Source organism: Netta rufina (genome assembly GCF_964035555.1).
Source record: "Netta rufina genome assembly, chromosome: 1".
NCBI classification, from domain to species: Eukaryota; Metazoa; Chordata; class Aves; order Anseriformes; family Anatidae; genus Netta; species Netta rufina.
Window position 1 is genome coordinate 155,972,761 of NC_140123.1, and position 20,293 is coordinate 155,993,053.

The following is a 20,293-nucleotide window of genomic DNA, read 5'->3' on the forward strand; positions in this document are numbered from 1 at the left end:
CTTCCTCCTCACCCCCAGATGCAATTTTTCTTCTAGATTTTCTTTCATTTGCTTAATTTTTTCTTTGTTTTGGACTTATTTCAACACTTTACTTCACAGTAGCAGAAAAAAAAAGATGATGTTCTTCATCTGTACATTTGGCAATGGATTAAAAATTGCTAGTTGACACACTACTTTAAAAATACTGAGATATGACAACAGCTGAATGTTTTCAGAACAGCTAAAGATCATTGAGTTGTAATGTCTGCTAGTTACTTGATAAACTTTGAAGTTTTAGTTTTTGTTTTGGAAGTTTTTTTGTTGGTGGTGTTTTGTTTTGTTTTGTTTGTTTTTGTTTTTTCCCTTAAACAGTATTTCGCTTAAACAGTATTTCGTAATGTCCTAATGTTTTATTTCCTACAATTAAAAAGAGAGAAATGTATAATTCTTGATATTTAAAGACTTTAAGTATAATTAAAGTCACCTTTTTGCCCTGTTTATTTAATTGAAGGTAAGGTTTCTAATGAGCATAGCACTGTTAAGAATCCTGTTACAGGACTACAAACCCTTTTAGGTTTATCTGCATGTTTTGAAGTTCTAGACATGCAGTCTCGGTGATGCTCAAAAGTCTGTTCATATGCATAATTCATGTTTTTTTGAATAATTGTTTTCATGGTTTATTGTAGGAATTATCTTGCAGGAATTATAAGCTACTTTTTAATTTTAATTTTTATTTTTATTTTATTTCTCTTACTGAGAAGTATTCCAGGCCCTTAAGTTCCAGTGAACATTCAAACAGTTTGCAGTTATCACCACAAACACTTTGGCAGTATGTTGACAGACCACATTTATATTCACCAGAAAATCTCCACTTTCATGGAAGGTAAGTCAAATAATTTGGGGGAGGTGGGGAGGAAGAGGTATTTGCTTGTTTTGTGGGAGTATTTTTTTTGTGTGTGTGTTTTCCCCAATTATGTTTAGTTGATTTGGATTTGACAAAAATCAAAAGGGAGATAAATTGAGGCTGTTTTCTGCTGCTTTTGTAGCTGTTGATTAAAGTGACATTACTAGAGCTAAAATATATTCACTGGTTAAAACCAGGTATACTAAAAACAGTTATTATTTTTCATTTATTAAGAGTATATGAATATATACATGTATTTTATGAATGTATATTTGATGATATATCATAAAACATTTTTTTCACATACATCATAACAATGTAGATGTTGAAATAGATTTCTAAGACTAGATAAAGATTAAAAAGGATTTCTTACACAGCTGCATTCTTTTGGAGAGAAAGAACTGTAGTATGCTTTGAATAATTGAAATGTAAACATTTCAAATTAATTGCAGACTTTTATTAATCTCTGAGATAAAGTCTTCCTGGAGTATAGTATTGAAATATATATATATATATATATATATATATATATATAATTTTCAAGCTTCAAAAGGCACAAACAACTTCCAGAATAATAAAGGCTTCAAAACAGTTTCCCAAGACCCTACCTTTCAGTACTGTTCCTATACTTTGGTTTCAGTTCAGAAAAGGGAACAGTGTCACAGCTCTTTGACTTGAAAGAAAAAAAGAAATTTTCATTCAGGTCTGGAAAAGAAGAAAAAATTTCAGAAGAATGGTATGTTAAGCTTCAGTATTCTGCTTGTTCCAGAAATAGGTACAGTATATTTAGTTGTTGTAGCTTGCTTCTTTTTAACTTCCACTTTTCAGTAATCTCTGCTTTATACCAAAGTAAAAAATTATTGTTACTTTTACAAATATCTGAGAGACCAGCTTAATATATTATAATATTGTAATTTTAAGTTTCATGTTGCAGGTCTCTATGTAATTCAGAATGTTTCATACCTTGCAGTTAAGAAGAAAATAAACACTTCTATTCTCTTTGAAAAGTGCATTATATGATACTATGCAGATGATCTAATACTATCTGAAATTTTTAGTGAGTTATTCTCTTGCCCTAGGGGTTTTAAAGACATTTCTACTGCACAGCTAATGCTGAAGAGGGCTCATAAAATGAAACCCAGAAAGTACAGTAATAAAAAAGTAGGTAAGTCAACAGATAAGAAATATTCTAGTGATGTCATATAATGATGTAATTCTTAAATCGCAAAATAGACTTTCTCTTTTAAGAAGTTTGCTTGCCCAAAAGTAAACATTTATTTAAATAAGGTGGAGTGTGATTCGGTGAAAACAAATCACACTTTAAGTTTCCATAAAGACCTCAATTTGTTTCAGGAATCAAAAATAATCAGACTTTTAAAAACTCTGTGGTGGATTTTCAAATGAGCATTTGACAGCTATATTAAACAGAAACATTGTTTCTTTTTGTTCATGTACCTCATTTTCTAGTTGTGGAATATTTATTTCTGTATTCTGTGTTTCTTATGTTCTTATTTTGGTGGAATCAGATTAAAATTATTGATTTAGGTTAGTTTTAGTTTTATTTCCTAGGACTAAAATTTTGTCCTTAGAATAAAATTTGTGTAGTGTTATTCACATCTCCATAAATAGCTTGCTTTATTATGCAAGAACTACTTATGAAAATGGCAGTTTGATACATATGAAATGAAATAGTATTTTTTTTGTTGTTTTTAAATATTCACTAGAGAAATAAATAGTACTTATGCAGCTTTTTGCAATTGTCTTTTGGTTCTTCTCAGATTCTTCTTATGTCAATGAACCTTTCTTAGAATATGCTACAAATATATATATTATGATATGCTAATACAAATGTCAATGGACTGTGTTAAGAACAATAATTAATACAATACCACTACTATAAGAAATGTTGAAATATTTAAGAGCCTGGATGACAATAGGACTGAACTCTAAATTAATGATCATGTTAAATGTCCTTTGGAAAGTGTACTTTTATTTATGTTTATTTTTTTAAGTGTTCATTTATTTGTTAAAACTTTATCAGAAGCTACAGTTACTTTTTCCTCTTTTGTATAACTGCAGATCTCTTCTGTGTTTGGTTTTGAAAGTGCTCAAAGACATTTCGCTCTTGGAAGGGAAAAAGTTCAGCATACAAATAAAGTTATTAAAAGTGTTTCTTTGTACATTTTTTTGCAATTTAAATATCATGCCTAAGACTAATTAGATAAAAAGAAATCCAGTTAAAAAAATGCAATGAACAAGCAGTGCTTTATTCCTATGGAAAGAAAAAAAAAAGAATAAAAATTTAAAATGATTCTATTTCAGTCTTGAGAGCTTCCCATGATGCCTTGCCACTTTAACCAAAAAAAAAAAAAAAAAGGTAGTGAATATGTTGCATGCAGATGACTTTCTGACATGTTCCACTTTGTGGCCTGTGTATAATTTTTTTAATGAAAAGAGCTTATTGGGTTAAATAATCTTTTCTCCATATGCTCTCTGGTTTATGTTAGTAGTAATTAATCCAGTCATAAATGTTTGATCGACCAGAGCAAATTTACTATCCTATTTTTGTTGTAATTTGTGTGTTTTGTTGTGTTTTGAATATGTTTACTTTCACTTTGTTCAGATTATTCAGTATGGCATGTGTTGAATTTTTTAACGTATCACTTGGAATATTCTTGAAGTATATCAATAGTGTTGGAAAAAATTAAAAGAAAAACTTTTTCATAATGTTCTTATAGGTTCAAATATTCTCTTCCTGATACAAACTCATAAAGAATATTTTTGTGTATTACATCTAGCACAAAAAATAACCTTTTTATATAATTTTCCTGTACAGAATTCTCTGACAGTCATTGAAATAACATTCTTTTTCTCAGATAAGCAGGAAGTGTAATTTCCAGAACCAGGAAACATGACTGAAATGTTGCACACTCAAGCCCTTTTCAATACAAAGAATATCAGTCCAACCATTCTATGTCATACAGCACACTAACTTGTTTGGTCAGTAAGGACCAAATAGGATATTAACAATTAAAACTAGTGTTTTTTTTTCCTTAAAGTGATGCTAAAACTCAGCTATTACACTAGAAAATGATCCTGATGGGATAATCCCATGTGAGAAGGATCTCCACATATAGTTTTACATCAGCATCAACTACCTCTTCTGAAGCAGTGAGAGCAGGGAGCATCATAGTCTCATGGAGAGTCTGGGGACTTTACAAAGGTAGAGTAGATACACCTTATCCTTAAGCTAGACAGCTCTAGATCAGGAAATTTCCAATATTTCCTGATAACTGGCATCTTATCAGCTTCATCTGCTATGAAGTGAGCTTCTTCCTTATTGAAGCATCATATTAAATCTTGTGGGTTTTCTTATTATCAATGCTGTTCTTTCTTTTGAATTTACAGTTCTTCTGTGTTATATTACAATCATTTGCTTCTTAGCTTTTTGATTAAAAATTCTTAAAGTTATGGTAATGACAGTAAAATAATTTTGTTAGCAATATAGATTTCCTACACTCTTAAACATAGGTAACCAGAACCCACTTAAGTGTGAATTAAAAGGTAAAAAGGCAATTTTCCATGCAATATCCATTTACTGGTATATATGTGTGACTCAAAAGCAAAATTTGAAGTTCAGAGAAGCAAAAATTTATCAACTAATAACAAATAAACTTATAGCTTTTATGCTAAGATTTTAGGATCATTCCACACATCATTTAAGTGTGACTGAGCTCTTCTGTGGTAATGATCTTATTAATATCAGCAGATGTATCAGATGCTGATAGATTTTGTAGGAATACACGGCCTGTCAGAGTGTGTTGTCTGATTCCAAATGCTATCAAACTCCTTCGCCTGAAATTCACAAATGCAATGTATTGAATTAGTCTCCATTCAGTGTGTTTTGCCATTCCTCTTTTATGGCCAGACATCTGCTGGTTTGAAACTTAAATCAGACAGTCATGAACAACTTGGACTCTGAAAATCCTCAGGTGTGGGTATTTATTCCTTTATTCTGGTAATTTTCCATCTTCTCTTAGTACAACAGTGCTAAACACAATGGGATTCACTTGGTTAATTATAGAAGCTCACATCTGCTTTCCTTTATGGAAACAAATAGCCACATTAAAGACTGTTAATTTCCTTCCAAATCAGCATTCCAAAATAGGCTACTTGAATCTCACTGTGAAAGAATTTATAATTCTCCACTGTCTATACGCAAAACCTAGAGTGACTGGCTGGAATACAGAGTCTAAACTGTAGAGATGTAAAAGTAACTGAGAAGTGTCTTACCTCATATGTCTGGCAATGCACCTTTTCAGTAATGAAAAAATAAGAATACTAGCAAGTGCACTGAATCCTGTGGTTTGTATTACAAGGAAGAGCTTAAAGTAGCCTAACCTTATAATAGGCAGTGATTCAGGCAATGATTATATTACAGCAGGCCCGTCCCAACAACTAATGGCTTTAAGGCCTGTTATACCCTAATCCACTACAGTTATGTATGCTTGTTTGTGTAGTTAAATAAAGTTGTGGCCTGTGTTTTAACCATACCAAATGTACACTGTGTCTACTTCAACTACTTTTACTCTACAGTAATATAATACAAAAAGTGTGGGCAAGAAACTAGGAATTTGGCAGCCGAGTAAAACTGGTATGATGTCAGAAATATTCCTGTTTATCATGGGTGCATAAAATTCCAAAGAAATTCTAATGAAAAATGTAAACACAGCAGTTTTTAATTAATGGACTTCACTGTGATTAAAAAATCTCTAATAACAATTGTAGCTTCCCAAAGGTGCATTAACACAGCAGTACAAAATTTCTTGCTTAACTTTGAATTTCTTTGGTTATGTGGATTTTGTATTAGCATCTGAATATTAACTTCTTTTTCTTTTAAGATAGCTGGAAGCCTTGTCTGTTTTTCAACTTGTCACTACTACAGTGCCATATTCATTCTTGTTTAACCTTTCCCTCTCCAAAGGAAACTCTCTTGGGAGAGACTGACAGCATGATATGATAATTCTTGCTGTCATATAATTATTAAAAAAAAAAAAAAGGCAAAAAGCAGCTGAAGTGTGCCTTGACTCCCAGAACAAGAGAAAAATTAAAATATTTTATAGAGGTTAGCAAATAATTTTTAATTTCTAGTTTAGAATTTAAGACAGCAATGCAATACCAATACAAAACAAACAAACAAAACAACAACCAACCACCACAGAAACACAAAGCCCACAGCCCGAAAACGGATTGTACAACATAATTTGTTAAATTAACAACAATCAAAATAAAAACCTACAGGATATTATTATTCCTTATTACACATTAAGTAAATGGCCATTGATCCGTATTTTCCTAGTAGCAGAAGGAAAGCCACTTTTGTTATTGCTTTGTGTTCCATATAGCAGAATAATCTGGGAGCTCCAACCAGAGATGAGAATCCCATTGTTCTAATTGCTGTTCAATTAGGGAACAAAATGTGGTCTTTCTTCCAAGTGAATTTACAAATTGAATTATCTCATAGATGCACATCTGTCACCGTGCTACTTTAATTTATCAACTCTTTTAAAGTTGGCACAGATACATGTTTATGTTTTTCTAATTACAGATATTGCACAACAAAAAAATGAACGTCAAACATTTAACTTTTTTCAGTTTAGCATATTATCATGAAGTTGTTTAACAAATGGGATGCTAGATCAGGCAGTAACTATTCCTTCCATATTGTTTCTATAACATTTCTTGGGTTTGCCCAACTTATCTTCTATATTTGGAGTCTGCCAAGCAATGTGCATTAAATTACATCCCTGGTTCTTAGATTGCCAGCACAGATCATTGTCTAATAAGTCACATTTAAATGAGTGTGCCAGAATCCAAGAAGATGTTTGTATGATTTTGAGCTATTGGACTCTTTCACAGTTCTCTGTGTGAAATCTAAAACATTTGATTGCTTGTCATCAAAGCATACATACAGTTCATTTCCCTGTCTCTCTCAAAGACTGAAAAGTACTGGTATTATAAACTAATCTTTATAATATTGCCTACATTTGGATCTAGGTAGATAAAAAGACTCATTTTTAATAACGAAAGAGCTGTAGGCAATAGTTGAGGTGATCCAGGTAGGTAGAAATTGAAGTAGTCTGGCACGGTGTTAAATCCCAGCAGATTACTTAATCATTTTGCAAAGACGTGAAGATAAATCTTGTGACAGAAATCTCCTAGTAGAATAATTTCTATTATATCCCTCTTTTCTGAGGAGGGAGAGGAGAGGAGAGATTTTTAAAACATATTGGAAAAACTTCAATAACCCACATAGGAAAATAGTGTGCTTTTGAAGAAATTATTTTGTTACTTGAAAATTGTTTGGAAATCTTCAATTATTTTGTCTTAAGAGGTTTTAATCAATTTTAACACTGTCTTTGGTTGTCCATTGAAGAAAGTTGTTATTGCAACTACCTTTGGAAGTCAGAAGTATTTTTGTCAACTCTGTATCTGATCGACATTGTATCATGAGTGTTAGAAAAACTGTACTAACAAAAAATATTTTGTATACTTTCATCTATGTATAGTGCTCATACTGCCACGTATCTTGCAAGTATAGAAAACACGATAGTAACTTATAGTTTAGTTACGATATATTTTTAACTTTTGTTATTTAAAAGTTCAGACAGAACTTTTAAAATGCGGTATATTATTATTATTTCAAGATATTTTCATCACACATCTTATTGTGATCTATTTCCCCACACATTTTCTCCCCTGAAGAACACCAGGTTACTACAATTTTATTTTTTATTTATTGTCATGCCAACATAGACATCCTTAGTCCATCTACATGAAATGAATGTATCTACAAACCTGATAATCCACTTCATAAATCATTCTAATGATCTACCTGTAAATTTAGTGGAACTATTTACTGGACCTTTAATATTTAGTGGACCTTATTTATTGTGCTTCTTTAGTTATTTCACTGAACTTATATCTGATATAGTTAGTAAAAGTAGAGGAAAATGATTTCAAATCTGGCATCCTCTGGATTGATCGGGAAGCTATAAACGTACACAAAGATGAGGGATTTTCTCCTAGACAAATGGAGATAACAAATGTAAGGTATTGCTGATTCTGCCTTGGAAAGAAGACATGGACATCCATATTTTCCATTATTCTTTGATTAGTCCAGTGTGTTGATTGATGAGAGGTTAGCATCATCAAGAGCATTCAGTCAACCAAAAGTTGCTACAATGTGGACTGACCAATACCATCATTTTTTGACATGTTTTGTCAATGCATTATCTCTAGAAGTGTCTATACCCCATTAGAGTTCTTATGCAGGATTATAAGGTAAAGATGTAGTATGTCTCCATCTTCATTATTTGTGTCAAGAGGGCAATTTTCTGAAGGAAAAAGAAAAAAAAAAGTGGAACTCTCCACTTTTTTAAAGAATCATTTTTTTAAAAAGGATCTCTTTGTTACATTACTTTGTAACTGAAATGTGTACTAGAAATGCAGAGATCTGTTCAAAACCAACTTTTTAAATTGTTAAATTTCATAAGAAACTGACTTAACAGAGCAATCCAATTCTTTATTTCCATAAATAAGGAAGCAAAAACCAAACCAAACCAAAACACTATTGACTTTGCTGCAGTATTATGGACCATGACATATCCATATAGAGATGCTCTTATAACCTCTCTCAATAAACATGGATGATCTGCTACGAGGTCATCCAAATAACAAGCTCAAAATGGAGCATCAGATATAATTAGTCTTGTAAATTTATTCTGTCTGAATGCTCTTTCAGTCTTCCCATCTCCTCTGGTTTCCTGCTCTCTCTTCTGGCAGTGTCTCACATATTCAGTTTTGCTACATTTGCAGTCTTAGTGAAAATTTAGATCCTTTCCTTAACACGTCTACTTCTTGCTTAATTCTGTTGCTAGGCTTTCACTTGTTATTATGTTCTAGTCTTTTTGAAAGTTTGCAGTCACCTTTGTAGACAAATTACTTCAACCTCATTGTTTCTCAGATAGTATGGAGTGTGTATTTGTCTGCTTGTGCTATTGTCTTCTTTTAACCATTGGAAACATTTTTCAGTTTTCCTTTGTCTTTCTGTCACTCATGTCATCCACAGTGCCTTACCTACAAAACCCTATATTCTTTTGCTCCTTGTTATATATCTGCTTTTCTTCCCAGTCCTATTTTTTCATACTTTTTTTTTTTTTTTCTTAAACTGACTGATTTCTTCTGCTCAGCATAGAATTCTCACATTCTTTATAAACCACTGTTTGCCTTAAACCCTTACCTTCTCTCAATGTCAAGCAAACAATTCTTCTTTCACGTAGGAAATTCATGGAAGTTGCCTTGCCTGATATGTGTGATTTTGCATTAGTTCAGCTTTTGTTAGTTACTCTTTTTATATTTTTACAGTTTAGGAACCTGTATTATTTGAATTTATATACATTCTGTGCTCAACTTTGCAACGTTTTCAAAATAACACATGAAACTAATCAAGATTTTGTTCTGTGTCATGTAGATGAGCCTATAGACTTTTGGAGTCTTTATTTTGGTAAGGAGGGGACATGGAAGAAACTTGGTTTATTATCTGCTAGTTTAGCCTCAAAAAATAAACTAATAAACTGTCTCATGGTTAGGTGCAAATAACATTTTTAGCTGCAAATAACTTGATTTGAATGCTTATGAAAAAAAACTTCTAGAAATAATCCTTGGCATATACTCTGTTAATATTTCTGATTGAGTTTCAAGCTCTAAAAACAGATTCTTTTAAATATTTTATGCAAATATATGCTTTAGAAATTACTTTAGTTTGGAGATGAGCTAGCTAGCTAAATAATGGTCAATGGTGTTAAAAACCTGAAGAATAGTAACTTTGCTTCTCAGTTGCACATGTATTTATGTTTCTTTATTTTAGAAAATGTAATCCTTTGTGAATATAAAACCTACTTTTAAATGTCTTTTCACTTATTAAGTGGCTAAAAGGTGAAAAACTGCTTGAAGGAATGAATGAGCCAGGTCTGACCTTTGATTTTAACTTGTTCTTGTCGTCTAGACCCAGCTGTGCGCCTGGCGTTGTTCAAAAACAATGAAAATAAACATCTCCATGTGAAACCACCAAGGAAGACATGGCCTGCAAATGCTGGTTACTTTGAAGGTATGAACAAGAATTTCATTTTGTCTGTATGCATATAAGCATATATATCTCCCAATGTCTTTTAAGCAAGCCTACTTGAAATGTACAATACGAAGAAATTGAGGCAGGCAGGAATTTAAGGTCCTTATCTGTTCCTCAGTGTCTCAAGTTACAGCAGTGAAGCTTTGCAATTTCAATTCATTTGAGGGGGTGTGCTCCTTGAGATTAATTCATAATGAACTGGTGCCTAATTAATTTTTTTATTATTATTTTTATTAATTTACCTTCAGGAACATATAAGCATATAAGCAGAAGTATAAAATAGCTAGAATAAAATTTTTTAAATGAAATATCAATTCAAATTCTTCATTTCATAGTTACCTTTTCTCAAACTGCCTATTAATTCCTGATGATTGATAATGTTATTTAAAGGAATTTACTTTAATAAATGTTCCCTAAAAGTCCAACATTTGACAGAATACAAAAAACATTTGACAGAATACAAAACTTCAGCATGCAAATATAAGATTCCAGAAGTCCATAAATACTGTTTTAGTCCTTTTACTGTTGAGATTGATGGTAAAACTCTCCTTGATTTCAATATGGGTAGGATAAGGCCAAATTTGACTATTTAAAATACCTTCTGGAGACATTTTTTTTGACTGTTTTAGTTTCTTTTGCAACTCAATCCTGTGCTCAGAAAGCAGTCACCTCTGTCACTGTATCTTTTTCAATGACATAGCCATACAATGCCTCATCATTCCCAACCCCACAAGGTAAAAGAAAAAATGATAATACTCTATTAACATTGTCTAAACGGTGATCGAATTCAGAACTTTACTTAGGCAGGTGTGCAATTGAGCCAAGTATACCTAAACTGGAATCTTGTCAATTAACCTAGCCATATGTAAGTCCAAATTTGCCTCACATTCATGAGTCCATGCTCAGATTTGGCTGGAAGCAATTCTTGGGAAATTTTGAAAGGGAAAAATGAGTTTGTACCTGTTTGCCTTGCATTCAAGCTCACCGTCTCTGGGGGTGTTCAAGGAAACATTGTACCTGGCCCTTAGGGACATGGTTTACTGGGGGACATTTGTAGGAGGGTGATGGTTGGACCAGATGATCTTGAAGGTCTCTTCCAACCTTAATGATTCTATGAATTTACATAGAATATGAAGAGTCTGTGTACATGTATATGGTACCTTATTTAGTATTTCCATTTTATCGTATCTGTTCCAGTGGCATATCATCATATGCCACCATATGCAAAAGCCATCATATGCTGAATAAATAGAACATACAGACTGCGTGGAAACAAACAAACAAAAACATGGATGTCCAAAGCTTAGAAGCAGTAGTGTGACTGTTCAAAGCCGTATCAAAGAAAGAAACTTAATCTCAGGCTCAGTACCTTAGTTAGTTAGTGCAGGTTTAGCCTACCTTTCCTGCCACTATTTTATCTGTTTCTGCCTTTAGACATTTGGTTCATTGTGGAAAGCGAGTGTATGTATGCAAAATATTATTGAAATTTACATCAAAATGCAAGCACTGTAGTGCCATGCTTTGTTTTTCATGTTAAGGAAGATTGTAGTCCTTTGGCCAGCCAATAAACATTATTTTTTGTCAGTAACTTTATGTTGGGAGCTTACATGCGATCTGCAGAGCCTTCAAGAAGACAAGCAATGCTATTCTGCTTGATCAGAATACAAAATTGTTCTTCTACCTGAGGTATTGATACTATAGATGACATAGCCAGAAAACACTAGGTTGTGAATTAGAATCAAGGGTGCAGCACAGGGTGTTTACTAATATGTAGATACTGTCAACCTGAGATACTGTTGACCAGAATTCAGAGCTTCTATATTTAGAATTTGGATTAACATTCTGTATGTTATCCACTGTCCACCTGCACGGTGATTTCACAGTTGTGTTACCAGTCATTTCTGCCCTCATTCACAGAAAAATTCATTTCCTATTTCCCCTCTCACACCTTTCGACCATTTCTTCCTCTCTTGCCTGGAAAAAATTGCCTTGTGTCTGTTCCAGAGTGGGAGTTATTTCTGTAGCAAGAAGTTGAAATGATTTTACTCTGTATTCATAAATTTTGTGGACAACATATTCTAAATCAACAGAGAATACAGACCAGTTCATTGCATGTTGGAAATAAACTTTCTCTATTTAAGCCCTTTACCTTTACAGACAGGTAGCTAGTACTTTGGCAGAACTTCACTCCATCTCCTTCATAAATTACTAAACAAATATATATATATTTAAAAAAAAAAAAAAGTTTCCCACTTTATTTCTTTAAAGAGGGAAATGAGAGGAGAAACCTTAGCATCAATAGTAAGTACACATGTGTTATCTGTTAAATAGCAGAATCACTACTTTTGAAAGGGGATGCCCTCGGAAGTGAAACAATTAGAACAGTTTTAGGTTTTCAAACTGGAACACATCATGGTAATGAATATTTAGGACATAATCTAGTTAAAGTGTAGGATGAATGTCTTTCGTCTTTATTGTGTCTTCAGTTTGTGTTTAACTATACAAATAGAAAAAAAAAAAAGAATTAAAAAATAGAAGGTATAAATTAAAGGGTAGAAAGCAATGAGCTTAATATCTGATTTTTATGTGCAAAGAGTCTTTATGGCTTAATTAAACAGTAGGTATCATTTATATTTTCTTATACGTTATCTTGAGGAAGTAATTAAAATATCAGCTGCAAATATAACTATTGTATTTGTACAGGTATGATTTTCTGATGTTTATTGTTTTAGACATTAATGAATGGTATACACTTATTAGACAATGGGAGTGTAGCAAATGAAAACCTAGATTTTGTCTGAATATGGATCTATTGAACATAAAAAGAAAACCTTGTAATTAAATAATGTCATCCTCTCCTGAACTTATTAAAATGAATCAATTCTGAGATAAAGGATATGTTCTATCATAATTTGCCTTTTCATCTAGCCTACAGGGTTGTATAATATACCTGCAATATCTAAACATAGTGAAGATACAGTGTTGATGTAATATGCAACATTCTTAGGTTCAAATTAAATGAATAACTGTTTAATTATCATTTTATTTTATTTTTTTTAGTTCTTGAAAATACTCTCTAGAAATACAAATTTTCTTTCTCCAAATCTTGATACAGATAAGACAATATTAAACCTAAAATATAGTGATGCTATATGAAATATTTTAAACAGGCTTTCTGATTGTTCACAGCGTGTTAATAATTTATGTATATTCTTCTTATATTTTTTAATTATAAATATATATTCAGGAGCTTTAGTTTTAAGTCTCTTGCTTCAAATCTAATTTTGATTTCTGAGAAAATAATAACAATAGGTGAAAGAATAGACTTATTTGGCTAATGTTTTACAAAATAGGTTTGAAGAATTATTTCTTTATGAAGATCATCCTGTTTCAAAAATCAGGAGGAACTGTTGACATCAGATTTTGAAAACTTGTGGAAAGCTTTGATCCCATGGGACAATTCATATCTTTAATTTGACGTATGCATTGTAGGAAAACAGCATGGTTGAAGAGATATATGAAAATACATCTTTCAAAGTTTGAGTGACATCATACATTTTTATTAAATTTTGCAACTCCTCATGTTTTGCTTACAGATGTTATGATAATCCCAAAAGGGGACCATTATTTCACATTCTAGTCCAATAGCACACAAGTTAGTCAGAGACAAACTGCTTTGCATTACATGCTTCATCAGCACATAAGGAAATGTTCCTACAGACAATATACAATTTAAAAATACAAGCAACATGTGAAGGCACAGGCATTGGGATGGTACTTAAATATGTTTATATGTATGTGTGTAGATGTATGTATACATTAATATATGTACATACATGTGTTTATACACACATGCATATATTCTGAATATGAATAGATATTAATTGAATAGTGTAGTAAATTATTAACAATTACTCTTTAATATCATTTGCAGTGTCAACAAGCATTTTGTAATGTGATTGCTTTCTCTCAAGCTACTGTTTCGATTTCTTTAAAATTAATTTATTGTATGTAGTCATACAGATTTGTGAAAAACTTCTATTTAAATAAATAGCATTTTTGGACCATAGTTATATATTGTGATATTAGTTTTATTAGGTTATAATGTAAGTCATGGAATATGCGAGTGTGCTTACTATTTCTCTTAAGAAACTATGTCTTGATCAAAGAAAAATAAAAAATGACTTGATATACTGAAAACCTCATTTCCGATGATTTGGTGGACATTTCCTGGGATTATATGTATTACATTGCTTCTTTTGGAGTGATGGGGTTAAGCTTCCAGCCAGGTTGTTAAGTTTCAGTTAGCACTAGTTAGCTGAGTAAAAAAATACATGTCTGTTTACTATTGTGATGAACATGCTTGGGTATTTTTTATTTTGTTTTTGATAATGACATTTCAAAGATCTCAAAATTTTGGAAAAGTTACAATGAACACAGAAAATGTTCATCATTTCCTATTTTGCAGCAAAACATGTTTTTAGAGAGCTTTCTAACTGCTTCTTTTGTTATCTGGAGGCTATTTCAGTCATTGATATAATGTAAAATACAAAGTATTTTGGACAAAGTAGATTAGAAATTAAAAGAAGAATCTATCTTTGACTGCTCTTTTCTTGGGAAGTTCCAATTAGTCCTGGCTGAATGTGTAACAGAGCATCTCTACCAGCTGTGGGTCTGTAATTACGGGGTGTGTAATTCCATTCATACAAAGGATGGATATCTACTTTTACCAACCAACAGTGTGACTGCTTTGTCCTAGTGCAGCAGTATAAAACTAAAGAAGGAGCCCCCGGGCCTAGCACTTTTTTTTTTTTTTTTTTTTTTGCTACAAGCTTTGGAAACAGTATACATCTTTTGGAGTAATCTTTATTCCTTATACATCAACTATTTTGGTGGGTTATCCAAATAATTCCTGTTCAGTGAAACTGGAAGGTGGATTCCAATCTTGAGAGCAAGTTGGAAGAATGCAGTTGATCGCCTGGGAGTCCAGTCAAGTTACCTAAATCGTTTATTATTTGTATATGATTCACTTACAGTTTCTCAGAATTTCATGAACTATGTTCTAATTAATTTTGTAGGTAAAGTGATTTATTAGCACATATATTTATTTTTAGTCATAGCGATATTCATATCCATCAGTGGCACATCTATACCATACAGTTCAAAGAAGTGGAAAGAATATAACTTGGTTTCACGCGGGAATGTACACAGTGACCATTGCCAGGAACTTTAACTTTTTAAAAAATGCATTGGATTATATTATCAGGATATGTTTGCTGTAATTTGGGAACCTGTGGTTCTAATTGTCAATAATGTATTTCCTGTCATTCTATTCTTACTGATGACTAACCATTAAAAAGTAAAAAACATAATGGATACTGTATTAAAACATATTTCACAAATATGACTTTGATAATGAACTTTTTCAGGTGACTTTTAATTATTTGTTTTTCTTCAGATTGTCAGTAGAAATAATACTTATTTTTTCATACCGTTACAAGAAGAAGAGGTAAAATGATCTTCTGGTTATGTCATATAATTGAAAGATAAATATCAAGAATCCATTTAAAATTGTCTGTTTTACAGCTTTCTGATAGCTCACAATTATGAAATTCTTTGCAGTTTCATGTGAAAAAAAATGTAGCAAAGCATTCTTATAGTTTGTTATTACTAGTGCTCATTGAAGAATAGAACTTGAGGCTTTGGGGTGTGGTAGTTTAAGTGGTAATTTGAGTTAATTAAATGAGCTTATTAAAATATGTCTATGTAATGGTAAACACAATTTCTTAGATATTCTGTATTACCAACACTGAAGAAAAAAATTGAATTGATACTGCTTCTAATCACTGATACTTTTAAATATATGTGTGAGAGTTAAGAGAAAGCACTGAGAGTGAAATGCTAATATTAATATTTTTGTATGTTTAAAATATTTTGTTTTTTGTTATTTAAGGACATTTAAATGTGTATTTAACTGTAGTTAATAGGCATTTGTTAGCTGTTTTCATCTTTTTTAAATGAGCTATTTTCAATGGAAAAATGGCATCCGCTCCCAGGAAGCACACATTATTTGTAAACAGACATTTTTTAAGTTTAGTCATCATTAATTTAGCAGTGGTCTGAAAAGGATCAATAACCACATTCTAAATATAGTCTTTCTGTGGTTCTACTGGCTGAATTGCCATGTTTACAGTAAAATGCACTTATTACACATCTCCCAGGCTTCAAATTTGTATGCGAGATTAGGGAAGCAGTTTCTAAGCCATGCGGCACTGACAAAAGTGACAGAATAATGCATTTCCAGAGAATCTAAGGTCTATCCCAAAATGTGATGAAAAAGCATAACAGAAACCTGTACTGTGGAAGGGAATCTGTCTTTTAAAATCAGAACTCTGTGGCTTTGTTTCTTATTATTTAGTGTGAGCTCACACAACAGAACTCTCACATTGAAATATTTTCTCATTTTAAGGAATTAATGGCTCTCCACCAGCCCTTTAACATGTAAAATGAGTAGGTTACTTATGTCCAGTACATCCAAAAAGAGCCAGGATAAAATAAACATAAGGAGTTGGATATCTTGGAAAAAATCTGTCATGGGTTTGGGTTAATCATCTCCAGAAGAAATTCAACTTGATGCCTGAAATGTAAGACTTCTTGGAGAAAGCAGTAAAGCCTGAGGCAGTGTTGATCTGAAGGAGTGCTCTCCATGGGTCAGAGCTGCTCTGCTGGCAGAGTGCAAACCCAGTTCACAGCAGCGGTACACTGAAAAGTTGTAAAAGACTGCCGGGGCCTTACAGTGCACGCACTCAAGCTTCAGTTACATAGTTTTAGTGGCCCAGTTTCTTATTATAAAACAAAACTAAAAAATAAAAGCTGTGCCTAATTTTCCAGCCTCCTGTCCATCAATGATAATGTAGGCTTTTTCTCTGTTTCTGGAATGAAGCAATCCTGAAGTACTGTAAGTTTAAAAATGAATAAATAAAATGTCATTTATGTGCATTCATGCAGTAAACTTCAGCATTTGGATATTTATAAATGATCTAGGCATAGAACATTTTTATTACAATTTTTGCTTTTCACATTCAATTAAAAAAAAAAATGAAGAGAGAGAAAAAGATTTTCTCTTTGCCCGAAGTTCCTAAAGAGGAAGTTCAGGAATACATTCCAATTTAGTATTATAAGATCTCAGTGTAGTTCTAGTCTTCAGGATTCCACTATTCTACTGTTAGATATTTCTGATTTTGACCACATATTTCACCTGCTCATGTATTATCTCTTTGTTCATGCCTCTACTGTTTTGCAGAGTTGCAACTTGTGGTGGTATCAGGACTTTATTAATGCATTGGAAATAAATGTGTTTGTTCCAAAAATCTTCTGAAACTTGAAATTTATACAACATGTAAGCTATGTCACCTGTGCCTTCCTAGCACAGCAGTTAAAAGGAAGTGCGCATTAGGGGAAAAAATATTAAAAATCTTACTGCTATTTTGCTAATGACTAACTACCTCGTGATGACTTCAGTAGGAACGAGATTTCACCCAAAATTTCATCAGAGGTTAAGAACTAGTTTATGGCATTGTTGAATAAGGAAGCACAATATTTCTGATAGTTTCATTTGCGTCTTCTGAGATCTTAGCTCTCCTTTTCTTGAACTGTATGTGCAAAAGCTAGGTAGTGTCTGCTCAGACAATATATATAGATAAGTTGACTCCATTTCAGATCCACAACATTTTATAATACATAAGGCAATCATTTTGGATGAAAAGACCCCTGAGTCCTGAAGCATTTCAAATCCTTTTCCATTTGACCATTCAGTGACCTGATAACTATTTCCTGTCCCGAAGTAAGGTTGTGACCCAGGTCTTAGAGTGCAAAAGACAGATAATTTTAGAAACAAGTTAAATCCAAATGGATTTGGTTGGGGGGGGTGAGGGAGAATAAGTTTGGCTAAACTCCTCTAAAATAAAATGTTAAAGCACTTGGATTTAGTAAGTGTAGGTAAAAGTAATTGTAGAATTTGTTGTCATTTGTTTGGATGCCTGTGGACTGTAGTCAATATTGGGATGGTTTGTTTATTCATCTTGCTTCTACTCAAAAATAGCCAAATGCAAAGGTGTTCATTTTACATGGAAAAAAAATGCTAATGATGAGATCATTAAAAGTGCATTTTCAGATACATTCCAAGTATTATCCAAAATAAATATTTCAAACATTACATTTATCTTGGTAAGTGAATGGTATTTGAACATAACCCATGGGAAGTGTGCTCTGTGTCCATAGAAATATCACAACTGTTGCACTACACAACGGCTCATCTTGCAGAAGTATAACCATTTTGTATGGAACTAAGAACAAGGAATAAAATGGATTCTTATAAACATTTTATAGGAACAAATACTTGTTTCAGTTGAACAACATGATTCATATTAAATCATGATTAAAGAAATATTTCCCATAGTTATGTTTAATAGCAGTATCTTTGCATACTTCAAATACTCTCAAAGGTGGACTTAAGGAAGGCCTTTATCCCAGAGCATTTAATTAATTTGAAAATGTAATTGATTAAACTTTCTTATAAAGGAATTATTTTTATCCTATTCTATAAGGTGAACAATGGTGTTATGGAGAACTGGTAGCATTAATGAGGTCAGAGATCTACAGCTATCCAAAAATGCTATTTTTCATATGATAATGTATTTAATATTGAATGTACAACTTAGTCTTTCTGTTTTTTTATAGCTATTAATGTTGTGGATCACACAGATAATATATTTCAATAATGTGCAACATTTTTTTCAGGCAAAATATTGAAATCACTCAAGTCGAAGTCAGGTTATTAAAAAATTTATATTGTTCAGGTCTAATAGTATAGATAAGTCCTATACCTTTCATGTAATCTATAAAAGGAGACAGTATATATGGTGGACTTTGATGATTTTATGAGGAACTGTATGAGCACCTCAAATACTGTAATAAAAATCTACAATCTTTCAGTGGTATCTGTATAAATTCTGTGATATGCTGTGTATTTCTCTCATGTACATCTTCCAAATTTATACTTTTACGGTTCAACTCTTACCATTTACAATACAGACCCATTTTAGCAGTTGTTTCACATTCTTAGGTTTGTTCTATTTTGGTGTATGCACTGCAGATATTTTACCTGGCTTATGTGTATAAAAAAAGGTGGAAATAATGTATTTTCTAGTTATTTTATATGTGTGTGTGTGTGTGTGTATACTTGTATTCTCTCAGATTCCTAAGAAAGGATGGATGCAGAGATAATATTTTTATTTATTTATTTATTTATTTATTTATTTTACATGACAGTCTAGAATAGTTCTTCTGTTGTAGATTTCCTGTCAGTTTAACAAATTTGATTTATGGCTATAATTTCATAATTTACTACATTTTTAGAATCTTAGAGATAACCCAGTGCAGGTAATCAAATAAACAAATTAAAGTTGCCAGACAAAAAAAATATATATTTTATTTTTCACAATCATTATTAAAGAAGGAGATTTTGAATAACTAAATTTTATAAATGTATTTAAGACCATTAAGTGTAAAAGTTACTAAGAAACTGAATGTGAAACTGAAGTCAGTACCCTAAAGCACTTTCATGTTTCTTTGTTTTGTTTTGTTTTGTTTTTCTCATATGAAGCAAGCTCAGTAATTTTCAGTTTATGAAGAGAACAGGGATTTATTTTATCAAAGCCAGATTATTTTTTTTTTAATATCAAAGTTAAATTTACTGAGAATTTGCTTTAGTATCTCATGGGTGTATATTTTGTAATTGAGAAATTAGTAGTGAATGTAAAAAGAAAAGAAACTATGTGCTACTAAGGCAGAAAGTTCTGATTTAACCTACCAATGACCTGGCTTTGTTTGTTCAGATGACAGTTCTAAAAGTGTGCAGAGAATATTCCCTTTTAATACAGTTATTTGCCGCAAGCCCTGACCTCACTGCCTGTCAGGGAGCAGGTCTGAATTGGCCCTTTCTCTGATATCGTGACATTGCTTCTGTTGCCTCGATTGTGACCTCTGATTGCATGATACCCCTGAGAGTTCAATTTAATAAGCGTGACTCCTGACTCTTAGCCAGGTCTGCCTTCTTAGGTTTTGTCAGACTCTACTTGTACTCTGGTCTACATATGCTAAAACATTGCATAGGCTGTCATCATACCATGTGAGTTGTGTGCACTGTATTCAAAATTCTC

The 20,293-nt window shown here is 32.1% G+C and overlaps 1 protein-coding gene across 1 annotated transcript in view; it reads left to right on the forward strand.

Annotated features, from left to right (window-relative positions):
• Positions 1-20,293, forward strand: part of LRRIQ1 (leucine rich repeats and IQ motif containing 1) — a gene marked incomplete at both ends in the record, with an annotated part of 111,263 nt that overhangs the window by 57,363 nt on the left and 33,607 nt on the right. Inside the window, 4 exons of the mRNA XM_084306004.1 lie at positions 738-862; positions 1,524-1,619; positions 1,963-2,048; positions 9,951-10,052. Of these exons, the coding sequence (XP_084162130.1) occupies positions 738-862; positions 1,524-1,619; positions 1,963-2,048; positions 9,951-10,052 (409 nt within the window). The remainder of the gene's footprint in view (positions 1-737; positions 863-1,523; positions 1,620-1,962; positions 2,049-9,950; positions 10,053-20,293) is intronic.